The sequence below is a fragment of the Mustela putorius genome, unplaced genomic scaffold (assembly GCF_011764305.1).
Source record: "Mustela putorius furo isolate JIRA1106 unplaced genomic scaffold, ASM1176430v1.1 tig00000095_pilon_pilon_pilon, whole genome shotgun sequence".
Taxonomy (NCBI): domain Eukaryota; kingdom Metazoa; phylum Chordata; class Mammalia; order Carnivora; family Mustelidae; genus Mustela; species Mustela putorius.
The window spans coordinates 30211837-30226592 of NW_025421280.1; the positions used below are offsets into that span (position 1 = coordinate 30211837).

Genomic DNA, 14756 nt, shown 5'->3' on the forward strand with positions numbered 1-14756 from the left:
CCATTCACAAAATATTGAAATTAATTTCATGATGGAAAACATAAACTGTAGTTTTTCCACAATGTAAGCAATGCTCATTTCTGTAAAAATTAATTTTGTTATTTCCCCTAGAGTGGTAGTCACCTCCACCAATGGACCCAGGAAACAATACAGGAATGTCAAAATTTCTTCTTCTGGGATTATCAGAGGACCCAGAACTGCAGCCCCTCATATTCGGGCTTTTTCTCTCCATGTACCTGATCACTGTGTTTGGAAATCTGCTCCTCATCCTCGCTGTCAGCTCTGACTCCCACCTCCACACTCCCATGTACTTCTTCTTGGCCAACCTGTCCTTTGCAGACATCTGTTTCACCTCCACCACTGTCCCCAAGATGCTGATAAACATCCAGACACAGAACAAAGTGATCACATATGAAGGCTGCCTCATCCAGATGTATTTTTTCCTACTCTTTTCAGGATTAGATGTCTTTCTCCTGACTGTAATGGCTTATGACCGCTTTGTGGCCATCTGTCACCCCCTCCAGTACATGGTCATCATGAACCCCTGGCTCTGTGGACTGCTGGTTCTAGTGACTTGGGGCACAAGTTTCCTGCATTCCTTGTTAGAAACCTTAATGCTATTGCGGCTGTCCTTCTGTACAAAGGTGGAAATCCCGCACTTTTTCTGTGAACTCAATCAGATGATCCAACTTGCATGTTCTGACACCTTTATTAATAATATGGTGATGTATTTTTCAGCTATGTTGCTGGGTGGTGCTCCCCTCACTGGGATCCTTTACTCTTATGCTAAGATAGTTTCCTCCATATGTGGGATCTCATCAGCTCAGGGCAAGTATAAAACATTTTCCACTTGTGCATCTCACCTCTCAGTTGTCTCCTTATTTTACTGTACAAGCTTAGGATTGTACTTTAGTTCTGCTGCTACCCAAAGCTCCCACTCAGGTGCAGTAGCCTCAGTGATGTACACTGTGGTCACACCTATGCTGAACCCCTTCATCTACAGCCTGAGGAACAAAGACATAAAGAAGGCTCTGATGAGATTCTTAGGGATTGCAGCTCTAAAAGGGTAAATAATCTTGGGGCTGAAGAAATTCCTTGATTGCAGTGTCCAAAACCTTTGAGTCAGAAGTTGTGACTTTTTATATCGAGGGTGCAAGTAGAGCTTGTTTCCTTAATTTATTTCCTAGAATTTGTTTGTTTTTGATTTTGATGTCTCATACAATATATGTAACTTATTTTGTTAAGCTTTGTGATATGTCTGATACTCAAGAAATTTTCTCTTTGTCATTTTCCTATGTATCAAATACATTTCTCAGCTTGGATATGAAGAATTGGACATTGTCACTTATTCAAAAGACTACACAAATGTGTTAGGAATAATTTCTTCTCAAATAAAATATAGCATAGTGATTATTTTTTCTTTTGATTGACTGAATAGTACTTCTATGGGAAAGCTGGTCTTAGGCACCACAGCTATTTTTGTAACAATCTGAGATCACAGGGTGGAGTTAAGATGGCAGAGAAATAGCAGGCTGAGACAACATCCGATAGCAAGAGATCAGCTAGATAGCTTATCAAACCATTCTGAACACCTATAAATCCAACAGGAGATCAAAGAGAAGAAGAACAGCAATTCTAGAAACAGAAATTCGACCACTTTCTGAAAGGTAGGACCGGTGGAGAAGTGAATCCAAAGTGACGGGATTATAGACCGTGGGGAGAGGGGCCAGCTTCTGGCAAGCAGCGGAGCAATGGAGAACAAAATCAGAACATTTAAAAGTCTGTTCCACTGAGGGACATCACTCCAGAGGCTAAACCAGAGTGAAGCCCACACGGGGACAGCATGGTCTCAGATCCCTTGGGGTCACAGAAGCATCAGGGGTGTCTGAATGTCCCAGAGCTTGCAGTTATTAGAGCAGGGAAGCCAGCTACAGAGACAGAGCCAAGGAGTGATCTCTCAACTTGGGGTTACCTTATCATGATCCATGGCATAGGTCACTGCTCTGTGAGCTGGGACCCCACAAGACCCAGGGAGACTCCCCTAGAAGAGCTCCGGAATCTGCAGTGTTCAGAGACTCAAGGTGGGGCTGTGTGCCAGAGACAGAGATGCTTGGTCACAGGTTGGGTGATCTCAGAGTGCAGATGGAGGCCAGGGAAATGGGAGTGATTGAACACTTTTCTCTGAGGGCACACTGAAGAGGGGGGCCCCGAGCTCTCGGCTCCTCCAGCCCAGGTATTGGGAGGCCGCCATTTTCATTCCTGTCCTCCAGAACTCTACAGAAAGTGTTCAGGGAACAAAAGCTCCAGAAAGGGAACCTGAGCTGATTACTTAGCCTGGCCCCTGGTAAGGGTGGTGCAATTCCACCTGGGGTAAAGACACTTAAGAATCTGAAAAACAATCTGAGGGGTTTGAAGTGGTGGTGGTGGGAGGTTGGGGTACCAGGTGGTGGGAATTATAGAGGGCAGGGATTGCATGGAGCACTAGGTGTGGTGAAAAAATAATGAATACTGCTGAAAAAAAAAAAAAGAATCATTACAACAGGCCCCTCCCAAGTTCAATTACCAAGGAGAACAGTGGGTTTCCAGAGGAGGAGAAAACAAAGCCTGGAATTCATGGCTTTGTTCCCGTGATTCCTTAGTCTTGCAAAGGTAACTAATTTTTTAATTTTATTTTTTCCTATGCTAATTTTTATAAACTTTTACCCTTTTCTCTTTTAAATTTTTAAACTAGTTTATCTTAATAATACCTTTCAAATAAAATCTTTTTTGAACCTTTATTATTATAGTCACATTTTATCCTTCATTGTATCTAACTTCTTTTTAAAATTTTTAAATTTCTTTTCAGCGCAACAGTATTCATTGTTTTTGCACCACACACAGTGCTACATGCAATCCATGCCCTCCCTAATACCCACCACCTGGTTCCCCCAACCTCCTACCCCCTGCCCCTTCAAAACCCTCAGATTGTTTTTCAGAGTTCCTAGTCTCTCATGGTTCACCTCCCCTTCCAATTTCCCTCAATTGCCTTCTCCTCTCCATCTCCCCTTGTCCTCCATGTTATTTGTTATGCTCCACAAATAAGTGAAACTATATGATAATTGACTCTCTCTGCTTGACGTATATTTTTGTATACACATAGTTTATTTTTTTCTAAAAAAATTTGGGATACAACTTCTTCTAATAGATAAAAATATACACTAAATCTAGCATAGGGCTTTGTTCTAGTCTCCAGCCTGAGCAAATTCTCTCCACTTTTTTTTTCTTTATTCTCCCAACCAATGTATCAATTCCTTTTTTAGAAATTAAAAAAATTATTTTTCATCTTTATAATCATATTCCATCCCTTTATTGTGTTTACCCTTATATATATATTTTTATTCTTTAAAATTTTGGGAGGTAGTTTCTTCTAAGAGACCAAAATACTCCCAATATTAAGTGGGTGAATTTGTTCTATTCATCAATCTAATATATATATATATTTTCTTTTTTTTTTCTCTTTTAATATGTTTTTTCTTTTCTAAACTTCTTTTTATCCCCTTTCATCCCTCCATGATTTGGGGTCTCCTCTGATTTGTTTAAAGCACATTTTCCTGGGGTCTTTCCCACCCTTTCAGAATTGTCTTTGCTCTTTCATATATTCTTATCTGGATAAAATGACAAGGCGGAAAAACTCACCACAAAAAATGTACAAGAGGCAATACTGAAGGCTAGAGACCTAATCAATATGGACATTGGTAATATGTCAGGTCTAGAACTCAGAATGATGATTCTCAAGGTGCTAGCTGGGCTCGAAAAAGGCTTGGAAGATATTAGAGAAACCCTGTCTGGAGAAATAAAAGAACTAAAATCTAACCATGTTGCAATCAAAAAAGCTATTAATGAGATGCAATAAAAAATCGAGGCTCTTGTTGCTAGGATAAATGAGGCAGAAGAGAGAATTAGTAATATAGAAGACCAAATGACAGAGAATAAATAAGCTGAGCAAAAGAGAGACAAACAACCACTGGACCACAAGGGGAGAATTCAAAAGATAAGTGATACCATAAGATGAAACATTAGAATAATTGGGACTCCAGAAGAAGAAGAAACAGAGAGGGGAGCAGAAGGTATACTGAAGGGAATTATTATAGAGAATTTCCCTAATATGGCAAAGGGAACAAGCATCAAAATTCAGGAGGCACAGGGGTGCCTGGGTAGCTCAGTGGGTTAAAGCCTCTGCCTTTAGGTCATGATCCCAGGGTCCTGGGATCGAGTCCCACATTGGGCTCTCTGCTAGGCAGGGAGCCTGCTTCCCTTCCTCTCTCTCTGCCTACTTGTGATCTCTCTCTGTCTGTCAAATAATTATATAAAACCTTTAAAAAATTTCAGGAGGCACAGAGAAACCCCTCAAGATAAGAATAGGTCCACACACTGTCATCTAATAGTAAAATTTACAAATCTTAGCAACAAAGAGAAAATCCTGAAAGCAGTCCAGGACAAGAAGTCTGTAACATACAATGGTAAAAATATGAGACTGACAGCAGACTTATCTGCCAAGACCTGGCAGGCCAGAAAGAACAGGCATGATATATTCAGAGCACTAAATGAGAAAAATATGCAGCCAAGAATACTATATCCAGCTAGGTTTTCATTGAAAATAGGTGGAGAGATAAAAAGCTTCCAGGACAAACAAAAACTAAAACAATTGGTAAACACCAACCAGCTCTACAGGAAATATTAAAAGGGGTCCTCTAAGCAAAGAGAGCCTAAAGGTAGTAAAACAGAAAGGAACAGAAACAATATACAGTAACAGTCACTTTACAGGCAATACAATGGCACTAAATTCATATCTCTCAATAGTTAACCCTGAATGTAAATGGTCTAAACACAATCAAAAGACACGGATATCAGAATGGATAAAAAAACAAAATGCATCTATATGTTGCCTGCAAGAAACTCATTTTAGACCCAAGACACCTCCAGTTTTAAAGTGAGGGGGTGGAAAACAACTTACCATGCTAATAATGGACATCAAAAGAAAGCTGGGCTTTCTTTATATCAGATCAATTATATTTTATTGTAAAGACTATAATAAGAGATGATTAAGGACACTATATACTACACAAAGGGTCTGTGCAACAAGAAGATCTAACAATTTTAAATATCTATGTCCCTAATGTGGGAGCAGCCAATGACATAAACAAATTAATAACAAAATCAAAGAAACACATCAACAATAATACAATATAGTAGGGGACTTTAATACTCCCCTCACTGAAATGGACTGATTATCCAAGTAAAATATCAACAAGGAAATAAAGGCCTTAAAGGACACACTGGACCAGAGAGACATCACAAATATATTCGGAATATTCCATCCCAAAGCAACAGAATACAAATTCTTCTCTAGTGCACATGGAATATTGTCCAGAATAGATCACATCTTGGGTCATAAATCAGGTCTAAATCGGTATCAAAGGATTGGGATCATTCCCTGCATATTTTCAGACCACAGTGCTCTGAAGATAGGAAATTTGGAAAGAATCAAAATACATGGAAACTAAAGAGAATCCTTTTAAAGAATGAATGGGTCAACTAGGAAATTAAAGAAGAGTTTAAAAATTTATGGAAACAAATGATAATGGAAACATAATGGTTCAAAATCTTCGGGGCACAGCAAAGGCATTACTTAGAGGAAAATATAGAGCAGTACAAACCTTTATCATGAAACAAGAAAGGTTTCAATTACACAACCTAATCCTGCACTTACAGGAGCTGGAGAAAGAACAACAAAGAAATTAATGAAATAAAAACCAAAGAAAAAAAAAACAATAGAACAACTCAATGAAACTAGGAGTTGGTTCTTTGAAAGATTTTATAAGATTGATGATCTCCTGGCCATACTTATCAAAAATAAAAGAGGAAGGACGCAAATAAATAAAATCATGAATGAAAGAGGAGAGATCACAACCAACACCAAAGAAATACAACAATTATAAGAACATATTATGAGCAACTCTTTGCCAGAAAATTTGACAATCTGGAAGAATTGGATGCATTCCTAGAGACATATAAATTACCACAACAGAATGAGGAAGAAATAGAAAACCTGAATAAATCCATAACCAGTAAAGAGATTGAAGCAGTCTAAAAATCCCCTATCAGTGATGATGAACATTTTTTTATGTGTCTGATAGCCATTTGTATGTCTTCATTGGAGAAGCCGTCAGGGAGATGCAAATTAAAACCACATTGAGATACTACCTTACACCAGATAGAATGGCCAAAATTAGCAAGACTGAAAACAACATGTGTTGGAGAGGATGTGGAGAAATGGGAACCCTCTTACACTGTTGGTGGGAATGCAAATTGGTACAGCCTCTTTGGAAAACAGTGTGGAGATTCCTCCAGAAATTGAAAATAGATCTTCCCTATGACCCTGCAATTGCGCTCTTGGGTATTTACCCCAAAGATACAGATGTAGTGAAAAGAAGGGCCATCTGTACCCCAATGTTTATAGCAGCATTGGCCACGGTCGCCAAACTGTGGAAAGAACCAAGATGCCCTTCAATGGACGAATGGATAAGGAAGATGTGGTCCATATACTCTATGGAGTATTATGCCTCCATCAGAAAGGACGAATACCCAACTTTTGTAGCAACATGGACAAGACTGAAAGAGATTATGCTGAGTGAAATAAGTCAAGCAGAGAGGTCAATTATCATATGGTTTTACTTATTTGTAGAGCATAACAAATAGCATGGAGGACAAGGGAAGATGGAGAGGAGAAGGCAGTTGAGGGAAATTGGAAGGGGAGGTGAACCATGAGAGCCTATGGACTCTGAAAAACAACCCAAGTGTTTTGAAGGGGCAGGGGGTGGGAGGTTGGGAGAACCAGGTTGTGGTATTGGAGAGGATATGGGTTGCATGAAGCACTGGGTGTGGTGCAATAACAATTAATACTGTTATGCTGAAAATAAATAAATATGTTAATTAATTAAAAAAAGAAAATCTCCCAACAAAGCCCAGGGACAAATGGCTTCCCAGGGGATTTCTACCAAACACTTAAAGAAGAATTAATTTCTATTCTCCTGAAGCTGTTCCACAAAATAGAAATGGAAGGAAAACTTCCAAACTCATTTAATGAGGCAGCATCATCTTGACCCAAAAGCCAGACAAGGATCCTATCAAAAAAGAGAATTACAGTCTTGTCTCCCAGCCTGCTTCCTGGCCATGGCCCACCAGGAGCGCACGTTCATCGCCATCAAGCCGGATGGCGTGCAGCACAGCCTGGTGGGCGAGATCATCAAGCACTTCGAGCAGAAGGGGTTCCACCTCGTGGCCATGAAGTTCCTGCAGGCCTCTCAGGAGCTCCTGAAGCAGCACTACATTGACCTGAAGGACCGTCCCTTCTTCCCAGGGCTGGTGAAGTACATGAACTCCGGGCCGGTTGTGGCCATGGTCTGGGAGGTACTGAATATGGTGAAGATGGGGCAGATGATGCTTGGGGAGACCAACCCAGCGGATTCTAAACCAGGCACCATTCGTGGGGTCTTCTGCATTCAAGTTGGCAGGAACATCATTCATGGCAGTAATTCAGTGAAAAGTGCGGAGAAAGAAATCAGCCTTTGGTTCAAGCCTGAAGAGTTGGTGGATTACAAGTCTTGTGCTTTTGACTGGATCTATGAATAAAAGGCGGACAAAGCCTCAGTCCCCTTTGGCCCCACTTGACGTGTCCCTGGACATAGGTCTTCATTCCAGTGACTTGGAAATAATAGAATCAATCTTTCTTTTCTAAAACCTACTTACCAAGAAAGCCTTTGGAAATGGCGCCAACAAATTTGACAATCTGGAAGAAATGGATGCATTCCTAGAAACATATAAACTACCACAACTGAACCAGGAAGAAATAGAAAACCTGAACAGACCCATAACCAGTAAGGAGATTGAAACAGTCATTAAAAATCTCCAAACAAACAAAAGCCCAGGGCCAGATGGCTTCCCGGGGGAATTCTACCAAACATTTAAAGAAGAACTAATTCCTATTCTCCTGAAACTGTTCCAAAAAATAGAAATGGAAGGAAAACTTCCAAACTCATTTTATGAGGCCAGCATCACCTTGATCCCCAAACCAGGCAAGGATCCCATCAAAAAAGAGAGCTATAGACCAATATCCTTGATGAACACAGATGCGAAATACTCAACAAAATACTAGCCAATAGGATTCAATAGTACATTAAAAGGATTATTCACCACGACCAAGTGGGATTTATTCCAGGGCTGCAAGGTTGGTTCAACATCCGCAAATCAGTCAATGTGATACAACACATCAATAAAAGAAAGAAAAAGAACCATATGATACTCTCAATAGATGCTGAAAAAGCATTTGACAAAGTACAGCATCCCTTCCTGATCAAAACTCTTCAAAGTGTAGGGATAGAGGGCACATACCTCAATATCATCAAAGCCATCTATGAAAAACCCATCGCAAATATCATTCTCAATGGAGAATAAATGAAAGCTTTTTCGCTAAGGTCAGGAACACGGCAGGGATGTCCATTATCACCACTGCTATTCAACATAGTACTAGAGGTCCTAGCCTCAGCAATCAGACAACAAAAGGAAATTAAAGGCATCCAAATCGGCAAAGAAGAAGTCAAATTACCACTCTTCACAGATGATATGATACTATATGTGGAAAACCCAAAAGACTCCACTGCAAAACTGCTAGAACTTATACAGGAATTCAGTAAAGTGTCAGGATATAAAATCAATGCACAGAAATCAGTTGCATTTCTCTACACCAACAACAGGCAGAAGAAAGAGAAATTAAGGGGTCAATCCCATTTACAATTGCACCCAAAACCATAAGATACCTAGGAATAAACCTAACAAAAGTGGCAAATAATCTATACTCAGAAAACTATAAAGTACTCATGAAAGAAATTGAGGAAGACACAGAGAAATGGAAAAATGTTCCATGCTCCTGGATTGGAAGAATAAATATTGTGAAAATGTCTATGCTACCTAAAGCAATCTACACATTTAATGCAATTCCTATCAAAGTACCATCCATCTTTTTCAAAGAAATGGAACAAATAATTCTAAAATTTATATGGAACCAGAAAAGACCTCGAATAGCCAAAAGGATATTGAAAAAGAAAACAAAGTTGGTGGCATCACAATTCCGGATTTCAAGCTCTTTTACAAAGCTGTCATCATCAAGACAGCATGGTACTGGCACAAAAACAGACACATAGATCAATGGAACAGAATAGAGAGCCCAGAAATAGACCCTCAACTCTATGGTCAACTAATCTTCAACAAAGCAGGAAAGACTGTCCAATGGAAAAAAGACAGCCTATTCAATAAATGGTGCTGGGAAAATTGGACAGCCACATGCAGAAAAATGAAATTGGACCATTTCCTTACACCACACACAAAAATAGACTCAAAATGGATGAAGGACCTCAATGTGTGAAAGGAATCCATCAAAATCCTTGAGGAGAACAAAGGCAGCAACCTCTTCGACCTCAGCCGCAGCAACATCTTCCTAGAAACAATGCCAAAGGCAAGGGAAGCAAGGGCAAAAATGAACTATTGGGATTTCATCAAGATCAAAAGCTTTTGCACAGCAAAGGAAACAGTTAACAAAATCAAAAGACAACTGACAGAATGGGAGAAGATATTTGCAAACAACATATCAGATAAAGGACTAGTGTCCAGAATCTATAAAGAACTTAGCAAACTCAACACCCAAAGAACAAATAATCCAATCAAGAAATGGGCAGAGGACATGAACAGACATTTCTGCAAAGAAGACATCCAGATGGCGAACAGACACATGAAAAAGTGCTCCATATCACTCGGCATCAGGGAAATACAAATCAAAACCACAATGAGATATCACCTCACACCAGTCAGAATGGCTAAAATCAACAAGTCAGGAAATGACAGATGGTGGCGAGGATGCAAAGAAAGGGGAACCCTCCTACACTGTTGGTGGGAATGCAAGCTGGTGCAGCCACTCTGGAAAACAGCATGGAGGTTCCTCAAAATGTTGAAAATAGAACTGCCCTATGACCCAGCAATTGCACTACTGGGTATTTACCCTAAAGATACAAACGTAGTGATCCAAAGGGGCACGTGCACCTGAATGTTTATAGCAGCAATGTCCACAATAACCAAACTATGGAAAGAACGTAGATGTCCATCAACAGATGAATGGATCAAGAAGATGTGGTACATATACACAATGGAATACTATGCAGCCATCAAAAGAAATGAAATCTTGCCATTTGCGACAACATGGATGGAACTAGAGCGTATCATGCTTAGCGAAATAAGTCAAGCAGAGAAAGACAACTATCATATGATCTCCCTGATATGAGGAAGTGGTGATGCAACATGGGGGCTTAAGTGGGTAGAAGAAGAATCAATGAAACAAGATGGATTTGGGAGGGAGACAAACCATAAGTGACTCTTAATCTCACAAAACAAACTGAGGTTTGCTGGGGGAGGGTCGTTGGGAGAAGGGGGTGGTATTATGGACATTGGGGAGGGTATGTGCTTTGGTGAGTGCTATGAAGTGTGTAAACCTGGTGATTCACAGACCTTTACCCCTGGGGATAAAAATATATGTTTATAAAAATAAAAAATTAAAAAACAAACAAACAAACAAAAACACTTCTGAAACACAAAACAAACAAAACAGACAATCATATCAAAAAATGGGCAGAAGATATGAACAGACACTTCTCCAATGAAGACATACAAATGGCTATCAGACACATGAAAATATGTTCATTATCCCTAGCCATCAGGGAAATTCAAATTAAAACCACATTGAGATACCACCTTACAAAAATTAGAAAGGCCAAAATTAGCACGACAGGAAACAACATGTGTTGGAGGCGATGTGGAGAAAGGGGTACCCTCTTCCACTGTTGGTGGGAATGCAAGTTGGTGCAGCCACTTTGGAGAACAGTGTGGAGATTCCTCAAGAAATTAAAAGTAGAACTTTCCTATGACCCTGCAATTGCACTACTGAGTATTTATCCCAAAGGTACAGATGTAGTGAAAAGAAGGGCCATCTGTACCCCAATGTTTATAGCAGCATTGGCCATGTTCACCAAACTGTGGAAAGAACCAAGATGCCCTTTAATGGACGAATAGATAAGGAAGATGTGGTCCATATACACTATGGAGTATTATGCCTCCATCAGAAAGGACGGATACCCAACCTTTGTAGCAACGTCGACAGGACTGGAAGAGGTTATGCTGAGTGAAATAAGTCAAGCAGAGAAAGTCAAGTATCATATGGTGTCTCTTATCTGTGGAGCATAACAAATAACATGGAGGACATGGGGAGATGAAGAGGGGAAGGGAGATGAGGGAAATTGGGGGGGAGGTGAACCATGAGAGACTATGGACTCTGAAAAACAACCTGAGGGTTTTGAAGGGACAGGGGGTAGGAGATTGGGGGAACCAGGTGGTGGGTATTAGAGAGGGCACAGATTGCCTGGAGCACTTGGTGTGGTGCAACAATAATGAATACTGTTATGTGGAAAATAAATAAAAAATAAATCTTTAAAAAAGTAAATATATAAAAAAAAATAAACAAAATAAAAATTAAAAATTAATACAAAAAAGAAATAAAAAACAAATTCATCTTTATAGTCATATTCCATCCCTTACTTCTGTTTACCATATATATGTTTTTCATTCCTTAAATTTTTGGAAGATAGTTTCTCATAAGAGACCAAAATGCTCTAAAAATAACTGGGTGACCCTGTTCTATTCATTAGTCTAATGTATGTATGTATATATATATATATATAGATATATATATATATAATTTCCTTTTTGTTATATTTTCTTTATTTTTAAATTTTTTCTTTTTTATAACTTCATGATTTTAATTTTTTATTTTTGTTTTATTTTTAATATTTCTTTACATCTCCCCTTCCAAGTTGCCCCAACTCCCTTCACCTCTCTAATTCGCCATGTCCTCCATGCTATTTGTTATGCTCCACAAATAAGTGAAACCATATGATCATTGACTCTCTCTGCTTGACTTATTTAACTCAGCATAATCTATTTCAGTCGCATCCATGTTGCTACAAAAGTTGGGTATCCATCCTTTCTGATGGAGGCATAATAATCCATAGTGTATATGGACCACATCTTCTTTATCTATTCGTCCATTGAAGTGCATCTTTATTCTTTCCACTGTATGGCGACCATGGCCATTGTTGCTATAAACATTGGGGTGCAGATGTACCCCATCTGTATTTTTGGGGTAAGTACCCAGTAGTGAAATTGCAGGGTCATAGGGAAGCTCTATTTTTAATTTCTTGAGGGAATCTCAATGTGCTTTAATTTGAATATCCCTGATGGCTAGTGATAATAATCATTTCTTCATGTGTCTGATAGCCATTTGTATGTCTTCATGGGAGAAGTGTCTGGTCATATATTCTGCCCATTTTTTGATATGATTGTCTGTTTTGTGTGTGTTGAGTTTGAGGAGTTCTTTATATATTCTGGATATCAACCCTTTGTCTGTACTGTCATTTGCAAATATATTATCCCATCCCATAGGTTGCCTCTTTGTTTTGTTGACTCTTTCTTTGCTGTGATGAAGCTTTTGATTTTGATGAAGTCCCAAAAGTTCATCTTCGCTTTTGTTTCCTTTGCCTTTGCAGACATATCTTGAAAGAAGTTTCTGTGGCTGATATCGAAGAGATTACTGCCAATATTCTCCTCTAGGATTCTGATGGATTGTTGTCTCACGTTGAGATCTTTTATCCATTTTGAGTTTATCTTTGTGTACGGTGTAAGTGAATGGTCGAGTTTCATTCTTCTACATATAGCTGTCCAGTTTTCCCAGCACCATTATTGAAGAGGCTGACTTTTTTCCATTGTATATTTTTTTCCTCTTTTGTCAAAGATTATTTGACCATAGAGTTGATGGTTTATATGTGGGCTCTCTACTCTGTTCCACTGGTCTATGTGTCTGTTCTTATGCTAGTACCATGCTGTCTTGGTGATCAGAGCTTTGTAGTAAAGCTTGAAATCAGGTAATGTGATGCCCCCAGTTTTATTTTTGTTTTTCAACATTTCCTTAGTGACTTGGGTTCGCTTTGGATTCCATATACATTTTAGGATTATTTTCTCCAGGTCTCTTAAAAATACCAGTGGAATTTTGGTCGGAATGGCACAAAAATTATTGATTGCTCTAGACAGTACATTTTAACAATGTTTATTCTTCCGATCCAAGAGCATGGAATGGTCTTCCATCTTTTTGTGTCTTCTTCAATTTCTTTCATGAGTGTTCTGTAATTCCTTGAGTACAGATCCTTTACCTCTTTGGTAGGTTTATTCCCAGGTTTCTTATGGTTCTTGTTGCTATAGTAAATGGAATAGATTCTCTAATTTCCCTTTCTGTATTTTCATTGTTCGTGTATAAGAAAGTCACTGATTTCTGTATATTGACTTTGTATCCTGCCACGTTGCTGAATTGCTTTATGAGTTCTAGTAGTTTAGGGGTGGAGTCTTTTGGGTTTTCCATATAAAGAATCATGTCATCTGAGAAGAGAGAGAGTTGGAATTCTTCATTGCCATTTGGATACCTTTTATTTTATTTTGCTTTCTTGACTGATTGCTGTTGTTAGGACTTCTAATACTATGTTGAATAAGAGTGGTGAGAGTGGGCATCCTTGTCATGTTCCTGATCTCAATGGGAAGGCTGCAAGCTTTTTTGATTTGAGGATGATATTTGCTGTGGGTCTTTCATAGATAGATTTTATGAAGTTAAGGAATGTTCCATCTATCCCTATACTTTGAAGCATTTTAATCAGGAACGGATGCTGGATTTTGTCAAATGCTTTTTCTGCATTAATTGAGAGGACGATGTGGTTCTTCTCTCTTCTCTTATTATTTTGTTCTATCACATTGATTGATTTACGAATGTTAAACCATCCTTGTTGCCCATGAATGAATCCCACCTGCTCATGGTGGATAATCTTTTTAATGTGCTGTTGGATCCTGTTTGCTAGTATCATGTTGAGAATGTTATCATCCATATTCATCAGTGATATCGGTCTTAAATTCTCCTTTCTGGTAGGGTCTTTGCCTGGTTTAGGGATCAAGGTAATGCTGACTTCATAAAAAGAGTCTGGAAGTTTTCCTTCTGCTTCAATTTTTTTGAAACAGCTTTAGGAGAATAGGTGTTATTTCTTTATTGAAAGTTTGGTAGAGTGCAATTGCAGGGTCATAGAGAAGTTCCCAATGATACAGATGGAGTGAAAAGAAGGGCCATCTGTACCCCAATGTTTATAGCAACATTGACCACAGTAGCCAAACTGTGGGAAGATCCAAGATGCCCTTCAGTTGACGAATGGATAAGGAACATGGGGTCCATGTACACTATGGAGTATTTTGCCTCCATCAGAAAGGACAAATACCCAACTTTTGAAGCAACATGGACGGGACTGGAAGAGATTATGCTGAGTGAAATAAGTCAAGCAGAGAGAGACAAGTATCATATGGTTTACTTATTTGTGGAGCATAACAAATAGCATGGAAGTCATTGGGAGTTAGAGAGGAGAAGGGAGTTGGGGGAAATTGGAAGGGGGAGGTGAGCCATGAGAGACTATGGAGTCTTAAAACCAATCTGAGGGTTTTGTAGTGGCGGGGGTGGGTGGGAGGTTGGGGAAACAGGTGGTGGGTATAAGAGAGGGCACAGATTGCATGGAGCACTGGGTGTAGTGCAAAAA

The 14756-nt window shown here is 39.2% G+C and overlaps 2 protein-coding genes across 2 annotated transcripts; both read left to right on the forward strand.

Annotated features, from left to right (window-relative positions):
- Window positions 1-230: 230 nt before the first annotated feature.
- Window positions 231-1070, forward strand: LOC101678480 (olfactory receptor-like protein OLF4). The gene is made up of 2 exons (XM_045077563.1): window positions 231-585; window positions 871-1070. The coding sequence occupies exons 1-2, from the start codon at window positions 231-233 to the stop codon at window positions 1068-1070; spliced, it is 555 nt and encodes a 184-aa protein (XP_044933498.1).
- A 6128-nt stretch (window positions 1071-7198) lies between these two features.
- LOC101670952 (nucleoside diphosphate kinase B-like) lies at window positions 7199-7809 on the forward strand. Its single transcript, XM_045088851.1, has one exon. It carries the CDS (start codon window positions 7213-7215, stop codon window positions 7669-7671), a length of 459 nt encoding a protein of 152 aa, XP_044944786.1. The 5' UTR covers window positions 7199-7212; the 3' UTR covers window positions 7672-7809.
- Window positions 7810-14756: the final 6947 nt, after the last annotated feature.